At 39.7% G+C, this 12035-nt stretch overlaps 1 protein-coding gene across 1 annotated transcript; it reads right to left on the minus strand.

The window, feature by feature from the left end:
* Window positions 1–1477: 1477 nt before the first annotated feature.
* On the minus strand, window positions 1478–11476 carry rab33a (RAB33A, member RAS oncogene family). Its single transcript, XM_020595563.1, has 5 exons — window positions 11296–11476; window positions 9823–10364; window positions 6406–6546; window positions 6002–6082; window positions 1478–5906 (listed from the first exon to the last, which is right to left on the minus strand). The coding sequence occupies exons 2-5, from the start codon at window positions 10207–10209 to the stop codon at window positions 5682–5684; spliced, it is 834 nt and encodes a 277-aa protein (XP_020451219.1). The 5' UTR covers window positions 10210–10364; window positions 11296–11476; the 3' UTR covers window positions 1478–5681.
* Between the last annotated feature and the right edge of the window lie 559 nt (window positions 11477–12035).

Here is a 12035-nt window from a genome sequence, read left to right on the forward strand (position 1 = left end):
GTTTTGTCCTGGAATTAACGTCATCCCATTTCCCGAAACAAATCAAAGGAGATAACCTTAGCACTGACCGATGACCCTGTAGCAGTGGAAACAACATCTTTGTCAAGAAATTATCTAACAGTGTATAACTTGTTCTGTCCTTTGTTCTCCCTTAATTAATTTCACAATGATTGTTTTAAAAACAAAAGCATTTACCATATAAAAATACAGATTTTTTTAGATTGTTTTTTAACGTTATATCTGCTGCTGTTGGTCATTTGCACTGCTGTCCATGTACATTTCATAAGCTATTATTCATCTCATCACCAACACCCCTGGTGATGCTGACCACCTGGCAATATTTGCACTACTGTCACTGTTTGCACATGGCTTTGAGTTTCATCATAGCCTATTAGATTGTACCATTTAGTTTATCCTTATTAATTTAATTCAGTTTTCATATTCTGTTTATTCTGAGTTTATTCTACTTTTATTCTATTTAGGTTCTTAAATGGTATGGACATTCAATATTAGGAGAGAGAGAAACAGTATTTCGATTTTTCTGTATGTCCTGCACATATAGTGAATTGACAATAGAAAATCTTGAATCTTAAAACTGATCTTTGGTTCTTCACCTCAACCACCTCCAATAATATGCCAAATTTTTAAGAACCCACGACAATGACTATCTCCTTCACATAATACTGTACAGGGTATTCATTAATCATTACAGTTTATCTATCTATTGCCTACTAAATTTAGAACATGCCTTATAACCCCAAATTTTGAATCATTTATATGCCTAAAGACATCTACAGTACAGATTCAACTTGTTTCTCATACTATGAAATAATTAGCTCCTGCACAGTACATGCAATGCACAACTCAATGCTCTTTAAGGATTACACAACAATGTTCTTTCATTGGTAGGCCTGCAAAGTCACTAACAAGAACATTTTATCAAATATAACATCTGATGTTGTACCTCTGATCTTCACACACCCTCAGCATTTAGCGCTTAATCATCTGCTCCGTCTATTAGTTGATTTATAATCTCTGTGTGAATTAAAATTTCTAGCCAAAGACTGAGAACCACTACATGTCAGGGAAAGACGGAGACAGATGTACAGACAGCGTGAGATATGGAGATAAAAATTGCAAGCAGAGGTCATTGAAACACTGAAGCACTGACAGTGGCATATGAGAAAAGCACGGACGGTCTTACAGGGGTAAACTGTAGAAGGATTAAGATGGACATAGAAGTAGAGGGCAGTAGGAACAGGGTGAAACATGATGGGTGAAACAAGATACAAATCACAGGAAAAAAGAGTAGGACCAGAAAAAACAGACATGAAATCAGAAGTTCCTATAGGAAGGAGACAGGTTCAAAGAGAAAACCCAAGTGTGTATGTGACCACAACAGACAATGTGACACACGCTTTAGAATTCAGAGAAAGTGCCTTTGCACCAAAGAATGAGGTTCTAAGTCAAGTAAAGTTTCTTCAGCGGTTTTATCAGAAGTCCCTTTGTGAGACTGTAACAACAACAATGTTACATACAGTAACAAAACATATAGAAGACTATCTGAAACAGTGTAAACTAATAACAGTAAACTCACAGCCATAAAACATTGTCATCTCAAATTTTACAATTATAATCAAAACATGACAATGTCATAAAATCAAAGTTAATACCACTTAAGGCTTTTGTTAAAGGAGCAACTTGGTATTTTGACTTTTATTCTGAACATTGACTTTGTAGAATGTGCTGCATGAGGCTGCAGGTGAAAGTCCTTATCAGCAAGCATCCGTCATGCTCAACTGTCATTCAGCAAAAGCCCCTGTTCTGTAGCACTGTCCTCAAACTTTTATGGTGTCAACATTAAACTCAATGGAGCATAAGCAAAAACATTAATTCCATGATAAACAGATCACTTGACTGCCTGGATAAAAGTGGCACTAAAAATGAAGTTTAGCCAACAGGTAGGATGGGATGCACAGATGTTGCTACAGGTGGTCTATTGGCACTACACCCAACACCTTTTTAATATAGAAAAAACTCAGTTGGACCTGAAAAGTGAAAGCTGGAGACATGAAAAAGCAGATTAATATTTTTTAAAGACAATATACCTGAAATAATTAAAATGTGGCTTCTCGCTAGGTCAGTTTGCATTTATGTTTATTGTGTTCCTTTATGCTTTCATGATCATGTATGCTGATCATTTAAGGATCATGTTTACAGAATATTTTTAATTACATTTTAATTGGTTTAGTTTTTGTTTTCTCTCTTTATGCACAGTTCAGCTTAATGTGACACCACAGAGTTGTAATGTTACATGTCATTTTTACTGGGCTCTTAAAGTCTTGATCTCAAACTCTTGAACTCAGTGACAATAAACTTAATTTACTGACATATGAAATAAAGAAAACCAGCAAATAGTTGAGAAGCAGAAAACAGAGAAACATTTGCTTTTAAAAACAACTGATTGATTATCAAAAAAGGTTGTAGATTAATTTTCTGTCAATTGCACAACTGATTAATTGACTGATCGTTTCAGCTCTAGTACCCTGTAATTCATCAAAGATTATGTCCTGTTCAGGCAAGGATGCAATATTTGTTATCTAGTTTTTTTATTTTAACAATGTGCTTTGTATAAAAAAAAAATATTATGACAAATAAATCAGCGTGTGTACAGGGAAAAGGGAAAGCAAGTCAAGTGAACATGCAGTACTGTACATTTGTATTCTAACGTTTAGAAATACTGAATAAAATACACATTTGATTTCAAATGTTTGAAAAAAATTTACACTGAAACTTAATGTGATATGTGGACTCTAACTGCAGTGGTTATTTCTGATCATTATATAATCTTTTGAGTAAATTTAATACAGGTGGATTCTATTCAGGAGATAACCTGAAAACAAAGCTAACTTTACTGTCCCTTGTATTTCTGTTTAGTCATCAGAAATGAAATTAAATGTTATTTTATTCAGATCTGGTAACATCTTGATGTAGATGCTGGTACATTCTTCTTCTTATTAGGCTTGTACAGCTCACTTGCAGTGGTTAAATTAGCCAGGTTATGCTAACCTAAAGGTAGACAGAGCCAGATATTTGCTAGTAGAAAACAGGCTGTAGGTTGTAGCCTTCCTCTCACTATTATGTGCTGGTTTATGATCCAGCCACCCACAACCCTAACAAAATAAGAGGTTTTGAAAATGGATGAATGGACGTTTTTCTAGCTTTTGTGTGTTCCAAGTCATTTGATTCAGCTGCTTGATGCTGCTAATGATATAAGCAGCTATTAGAATGACAAAAAAGCAGTAAAGAAGACATTTTAAATTAAGATCAACAAAATCAAATCCACCCCAGACATCCAAATATATTAAGAGCATCACTGAAAAGTAGGTTACAGTGTTAAATTGATATGGTGAGTGTTTTGCTATATCAAACTGACAGCATCACAGTCAGGCTTGTAAACTGATGCCTTATTACAAAGGCTCCATAACTCCAATACTGTGTTATGTACAACATGTTCTTCCCGTGTTGTAGCTGAGTCACTAAACCTTGAGTCCAAGTAGAGTCGAGTCCCCAGCGTTTGAGTCCAAGTCAAGTTTGACTCACCAAAAATAGTCAGTTGAGTCCCCGTTAGCTGAGTACACATCATCAAGGTTTACATTAAACACAATTGCACAGCTCTCACAATTTTAAAAGGAGCGTACTTAACTGTGTGTGACACAATAGCCAAACAAATGCACTCATAAGAGTGCGTGCAAGCACACACACACACACACACACACACTACACACTACTTAGAAGTGAACAGTGTAATTTTGTGTTTGATAGGCAGAGTGTATGCTTTGATGGATGTGTGCTGGATACAGCATGGTGCAGGCAAACACGGTTAATATCAATACCTCAAGCCAAATTATTATTGCCTGTTACAAAAAAGTCAGAGTCCCTGTCTCCAACGTCCGAATCCAAATGCAGTCAGTGCTTGAGTCCAAGTCCAATTCTGATTCATCAGCGCTCAAGTCCATGTCGAGTCACAAGTCCTGAAAATTAGGACTCCAATCGGAGGAATCCGAGTCCTAGACTTAAGTGCTAGAACAATGGTTCTTCTGCCCACAAGCCAATGAGGAACTACCTCCATGTAACACATACTGCATCTTGTTGTACAGTAGTAAATGAGTATGGCTTTCTACAATATTTCATGTAGCCTGCATCATCCATGGCTCAGATACTCCTGGACTCACTCCTTCATAGAGACAGCGAGCATAGCAGTCTACTGATACTGTGTATCCAGCGGTATAAAAACCTCCATAGTCTATACAGGAGTCACAATTTTCTCTCATCTGTCCTCTTCGAAACTGGAGGCGGTGATATTCATGTAAAGAGCGCCTCATCAAACACAGACAAACACCCTGAATAAAAAGACTGGGAGGCAGCCGATTGATGATCTAGCAGTCACATGAGGCTGAGACGAAACATCTTTGCATTTGCACACAAAAGAAAAGCTGGATAAGCAACTCCGCCACAGGGTAAACATGGTGAGGATATGTTTACAATAGGATTAGATGAGAAAAAGGAGCTTTGCCATGACTGCCCTTCTTTCTAGGAGAATGCATTTCTCCTGCATAACAGTAAGAGGATCTTACAGCCTCTAAATCAATACAGTATGTAACATGCTGCCTGACAACCTCAAAATGGTCTGTTTTAAGGAAACCTTGTGGTCAAGGTTCCCCTGTATAGGTCCTCTGAGCTGACATGGACGTTTCTGTCCCATTTTATCTGCTTTGTCTAATGTCTATTCTCATGTTTCCCATGTAGTCGTGATCTCACAGTGATTTTAAGTCAACTGTCCTACTTGTGAAGGATTGATCTAGATAGCTATCAGATACATTAAAATGCTGAGACAAAAAGAGTCTTATTGATTTTTTCAAATAGTCTCTCAAACAGAGAGTGTGGTTTATTTTACTGTATAAACCAAGATCATCTCAAGTGGTAAAATACTTAAGACCTCTACACTACTTCTGCCTGACCGGTTGATAGAGGCATCTTTTAAGGCAGTAGCAAAAGGTGTGGTAATGCTGCTTTCAGCTAGGATGAAGATTCAAATCAGTATGGATCAAACAACAAGACTAGGATTTAATAGTACCAATATGTTGCTGTTACAAATGGTTGTAGTAAACACCAAGCCAGGACTGGATTCCCAGAGTGAATCAGATCTTTATAATGTTGATGTTTGCCTCTGCACTTGGCCCACAGAAAGTAGATTTACTCAGATTGTTTCTTTGTTTGAAGAATTGAAGAATTTCTACACAAAACTGTAGTCTAAAAGGCAACATCATCTAATTTCTGAATTGTTAATAAGGGTGTCACTCCCTGATTCACTTTTCCTTCTTTTTCTTGACCACCCTCTTCATCCTCAGCAGCAAGAATATTGATGTTTCAGGACCCTACATGAGCTTCAACGCCTTCTTCCTGCCCTCCTCCATCCAGTCCTCCTCTTCCTTAAAACACATTACTCTCAGTGCCAGTCTCAACCCCCCCATTCGCCTCCTAATGCTCACAAGTTGCACTTAATTTAAATGACTTTTGTTTTAGCCTCACTCTCCCATCATTCCTCTCCTCCTCTACCTTGACATGTACGGTTACTGTTCTCTCTTCCCTTCCATTATGCCTCCCACTGCTCTTTTTGCTCAACAAGGACAATTACTCTTTGTCTCAGTCTCTTGTGTGAGTCGGACTCTCCCGTCCTCTCTCTCCACGTCTCTGTAGAGCAGGGATTTCTGGGCCTTCAGATGGCAGGCCAGAGACATGAAGATAGAGTCGACGTTCTGACTCTCCCTCGGATCCTTGGCTGATGTCTCAAAAAGCAGCATGTTGTGGGCATCAGCAAACTTCAGCGCCATGTTGGAAGGCACCTGGGAAAGCATAGGTCTGTGGTTGTTAAATTTAGGATGGTAAATAAAGTATTACATGTATATTTTCTTGCTGATCTTGCATTAAGTACACTGACCTGTATTTGGTCCACAAGGTCACACTTGTTTCCTACCAGGACTCGGGGTACTGATGCCGAGACCCGATGGCCATTACACTCCTGGAACAGAATACAGCTGGATGAACCCATGTTTTGGTGATACCTCATACAACCAGCTGAGTGGGGAAAAACACTAATGCGGTACACCTCTGCACTGCATTAGCATTAGCAGACCATACGTTGTGATGGAAACATCACTGTGTCAGCCCATGGCTAACACATAGTCTCAGGAAGAAGGAAACACTGAAAGCTGGAGAGTCTGTGATCGTGCTTATGGTGCCAAATTAGAACAGAAAATAGCATCTGTGTGAGAAAGACATGGGTTGTGCTGCCCTCAATTCACCCTTTTTATGCTGAGTATAGTATGTAGTTGTTTTACAAACCTCTATCCACGTCTGAAGATTGCGGAAGGAAGTCATCTTGGTGACGTCGTACACAAAGACCACCGCATGGACGTTACGGTAGTAGTGCTCCACCATGGATTTGCGAAAGCGCTCCTGGCCTGCTGTGTCCCATACCTGCACCTATGGAGGCAGACAAGTCACATCTATGTTTTGGTGACTTCAAGAGAAGGAACCACAACAGATCAGATGAAACACTAGTGAGAAAGACCCAAAGCTGTAGCCTTTTACTGATTAAACATACTGTCTCAAACACACTGTATCTGATTTTGCAGATCTGGATGTCAGAGAAATAACAGCATCCAGAAAGACAAAATCCAGACATCTGGGCTTCGTACGCAACTATTCACATTTTTTTATTGTTAGCAACTGTGTGAGACTAATCTCAGTAAATCAGAAACCAACTACAAATATGAATTTGGCTCCAATGAGTTGTCTAAACCTATAAGTCTTTACAAGAGCCAGTACAAAGCACAGTAAGCTACAGCTACAAGGCTACAGGGCCTCAGGAGATCACAGTTTCATAACATAATGGGCTTTTCTGCTTAATCATTAACAGAACCCTCAGTAAAATCTGCACGGTGTTGTGTACAGAATCTGGTGGGTAAGATAGTCCAAAAAAATAATTGTAGTGATTTAAACTCCAAAATAAATATTGCCAGCACATGTGCAGGGTAGCTAGTCAAGCTTATGAAATGCTTGGAGTCACATTCATCGCCTTTCATTACTAAACACTTTTAAACAACTGCATTTTTCTCTGGCCTGCTTTCAGTTTACTTCATACTTTGAGAAGCCTGTGAGTTGTATCAGGTCACAGCCCAGCTCTCAGTCTAACTGATGTTGCTAAATATTGGGGTGTTTGCTTCCAGCACTGTAAATTATTATACAGCTGCTTGACACAATCATTTAACTCTTTGGAGCAGAGTAAATATCACACCTACTGGACACTGTGCTCCTAAAATTGTCAGCTTTCTGAATGTTTTTTCAGCTGTAATCAGTTTGTATATCAGCGTGGATGTCTCCCAGCACTCACCCCAGACTGTCAGCTTAAAAGACCCATTATCTGCAATTACCATTTCCAGTCCAGCAATTTAGCATTAGAGGCTGAGCACTGCATTAATGCTTCTCATAACATCCAAGCCCAGTGTGTGTGTCAAACACACACCATATCAAGTTGACAAAACAGATAATGCACAAAACAGATATCACAGAAATGATAATAAGGCTTTCTATATCCAATCTTGTTTTACTTGCTTTTGCCATTACTTCTCATCAGTGTTAATTCCCAGTTTTATGCAGTGTTTCATCTTTGATAGAGAAGATTTAACCATTACCAGTACCTTATCTGTATATATATATTTGCTATGCTCTGCTATATAAATTCTCCTTATAGCATTTGTAACTGCCAGTCTGCGTGCTACTTTTATTCAGGTGTAGAGGATGGGAGAGGAGAGATCCATGCGCAATTCATCTGCGTTTTAAGTGAATTAAATGATACTCCTGTTATATTGTACAAAATCGCCATCTGGATGACAAGCAAATGCACAAAAGTTTAGCTTCCTATCCCAGTAATGGAAATAAATGATCCTGGAGCCTGCTGGATCTAAAGGCCCCGTCTGCATGTAAACCCTCAGTTCTCACTATACAGTCTCTGATGGTGACACTAATTTATGACAAGATAAAACAAATCTTTTACTCCAAACGTCATATCTAGTACACAGCTGTCAGTTTACTTCTCAAAAAGGCCAAAATCACACAGTGTGAGTGGACCTTGGATTGCTGTTAACAGCCCTAAAGGCTGCATCCTACAACATGAAAGCTTTGGACAGAATAAGCAATGCTCTGGAAACTTTGCTACTCTTTGGAGTCCTGCCAGTGTGAGGCTAAAAATGTGACCATTGTCCTGTATGTGTTGCTAAAGGCAAACCTGTGGGCTCACCACTATTAAAAGGCCATATTCCTGGGGGAAAAGGCCGTATGACAATTCCTGGGGACAGTCTCTGTTACAATGCTGATAATTCTTGTGGAAATTATGTCCTGATGCTTCCACAATAATAAAGGTCAAGAGGTTACTAAAAAATATTACGACTTATCCTCTGGGGACTGTAAACATTCACCACAAAAGGAATGGCTGGCTGGCCAGAGCTCATCAAGATGTTTTCCTCTGGACCACAGAGACAGGCAAACCAATCAAATATGCTAATTTCTTTGTATAGAAAAAGATGTTAAAGGAGTATTAAAGGTTACCTTCCAGAAGAAGATGACAATGGCTATACTCACAGCAGCTACAACACAAAAGCACTTGAACAGATGTAGATAACAAAATCTTGCCTCATCTCAATCTACTGATAGTGAAGCAAACAAGAGAAAGTGCAGGAAGACGTTACTTCATTTACATTCTCTCATGTTTACATAAGGTCAATTATATGTGCGTGACATACATTTTCAGGAGAACTGCACTGATTCAGAACAGCTGACCTAACAGGTGTAGAGTACCTTGTGAGTCAGCATTGGGGGGAATCTGGAGGTTGCAGACGGTTACTGTGTAATGAGTCAGAAAAGGGGGGAGGGAGCTCACACGCACGGATCCATGCACACTGACTGGCCAGCTGAGGACGGGGTTATAGCAGGTCTGCACATTACACAATGCCAAGAAAAGCATAGAATTCACTTGCAGATCATCCAAAGGAATGTATTAGTGAACAGTTCTTATTAAAATTGAGTCCATCATTACTTTTTTTTACGTTTCACAAAAATCCAAACAGAACGCTGCTTTTACGATGGGCTTTAAAGGAAAATTGTTACTGTAGCAATTATTAGACAATTGCATGTTGTTACTTTGTCACCCTCCCCTGTTGTGACAATCCAAATATGAATCACTCACAGGTGCTATAGGACAGGTGCCCTGAAATATGGCTTATTATGGACTGGCACTGTCTCAGTCAAAGTGAACTGGGTTTGTGCCGTTTCAAGCAGCACCCCTGTCACACATGTCAAAATATAGTACTATTTTCTGTTTATGTTTATAAAGGTGTTTCAAACGATGAAAACCCTGTAAAATTCCAATTAAATACCAATCACTTTATTGTTTCCCTCTTTGGGGCCGTTGCTGGCTACCAGGACAGACAAAGCCTGTGTTGCCAGAACCTGTTGTAGGCTGTTTCTCCATCATGTACCAGCAACAGCAGGCTACATTTTGAATTATGAAATGCCTGCACAGTTTTCAGAGGTTATCTGAAATGTAGGCTATGGACAAAATGACAGAACAGGCCCTGTGCGATCCACTGGCAGACTCACAGCTGCATCTAACCAACAAGAAAAGGGAAGAAGGGCAGAAGGAGGAGGGGTGGGAGCGAGGAAGCACCACTATTTAGCCACCCCCGCTGCCGTTGCTTTTACCTTGATAGTTTCCCCTTCAATCTCCACCGCCTTCTCCCTGAAGTCTACGCCGATGGTGGCCTCGGTCTGATCGGGAAAGCTCCCCCCGGTGAAACGAAAGGTGAGGCAGGTCTTCCCCACGTTGGAGTCCCCGATGACGATGATTTTAAAGATCCGCGTCTGGATGCTCAGTTCCAGGGAGGACGTGCTCAGATCCACGGAGGACGTGAGGCTCGGGGCGGCATTGTTGCTGCTGCTGGATCGGCTCCGGCTGGCTCTGTGGAAATCCATGGAGGACGTCAGGATGGTGACATTGTCGTCCGCTCGGTTTCTTCGTGCGATTCCTCTTCCACTACCTCCTCCGCCACCCGGAACTCGGGCCTCCTCCTCCGGGGAATCGTTGGTCATTATGCCGGAGGAAGCGATGCGCAAATCGGGGTTCGTGTGCGGAGAGGAGAAGGGTTGGACAGATGGATGGAGGAGTGAAGGGAGGAGAAAGGAAGAGAAAGGAAGGAGGAGACGAGAGAGGCAACAATACAACGATGCTCGCCTCAGCAGCTGGCCTTAAAGGGAAAAGCAATGACAAACAATCATATATAGACCAACTTTCATTTTTCTAGCTTTATCTGCCTATTGTGTAGTAATTATCAGCACATAATAGGCAGATAAGGCGATAGGCATAAAGTACATTCTACAGAATTATTTTATTAATATCATATTCTATTATAGACAAACAAACAAATAAATAAATGACTTAAAGTTAAAATTTTGGTGGAGAGCCAAATGTGACCTAAGACTACCACAAACTCACCACTTTCTCACACAGACACATACATGTTATTGCAATTGTATATTGCTACCAAAGAACTCATTAAGTATAACAAGGTATAAAACAGTCACTGTATCACAACACTACACACTCCTCAGTCCCACAGACACACTAGCAGTGGTCACATTTACTCAAGTACTATAGGTCACAGTGCCTATGTATAATTATGACATCCTACTTTACCTGAGTGTTTAAATTTTATGCTATTTTATACTTATACTGTATGATTTTACATTAATATTCTATATTTCACAGGGGAGTATATTTTTTAACACCACTACTTTTATTTAGTTACTAGTTACTTTTTGAGTTAACATTTTACATAAAAGATACACTACATGCAAATACAATGCATTATTAAACCAGTAGTTTCCAATCTTTCTGGCTTGTGGACCGACCAATCGACATTTCCATACCAAGAGCTGTGCTAAAAATATTTCAGCCATAGCATCAGACACCTTCCTTCCTTGCAGCTTTCTTCCCAATCCCAAGATTATTATGTATCTCCCTGTGATTAGTTTCCAGTCTAAGTGGTGCAAGTTATATAATGTTCATTTTTGATTACAGGAAATATAAAATATTTTCAAGTGGAATCAAGTGGTTTGAAAAGCTCGTGTTTAGAAATGTAATAATAAAGAAAGAAAATCAAAATCAGCTTTACCTACCGTGTGAAATGCAGATGTAATGGGTGATGCTAGGTGTTTAAGCAGCTGTGATTCCATTTTGACTAATGGCAGAAAAAACCCCAGGAAAAACAACAACAACAACAAAATACACATAAACAGAAGGCAGGTATGTGCACACTCCCTTCTCTGTAGATATCAGACTGAAATGCAGACACAAATATCAAACGCTGGTTCTGTTTTCCTTCTCTAAGTCAGTGTCTGTCTTGCGCACAAACACAAATATAGGCACGTCACTCACTGTGTTGAACAATCCTTCATACAGACACAGTCTCTTCCTCGCAGACACACACGCTCTCTTTTTCAAAGAAACACACATAATATGTTTCTTACACACACACACTGGCGCTGTGAGGAACAATCCCAGTGCTTGAGTCTGACAAAGCTCCCTTCTCCCTCAGTAAAAGGCTTGTTTGTCTGGAGGCAAGGCTCAGTGGGACATTCACATTCTGGTGAACACAAACGAACAGTGAACTATAGCATGCATTTACATAAATACACACATTTGGAAATATACATACAAACTGAAACAATAGAGACTCTGATAAGTGGTTGTGACACTACAAACCTGTGTTACATCTCTCATCTCTCATTGCCAGCACTTCGTAACAGTATTTTTTTAAATTTTTGGTTGTAGTTTGGGATCCTTTTAGTTGATCGGAGCAAGTATTTGTCATAGTGGTCTGTTGCAGTGTATATACACACACACATATGTATATATA

Source organism: Monopterus albus, unplaced genomic scaffold (genome assembly GCF_001952655.1).
Source record: "Monopterus albus unplaced genomic scaffold, M_albus_1.0 scaffold27.1, whole genome shotgun sequence".
Taxonomy (NCBI): domain Eukaryota; kingdom Metazoa; phylum Chordata; class Actinopteri; order Synbranchiformes; family Synbranchidae; genus Monopterus; species Monopterus albus.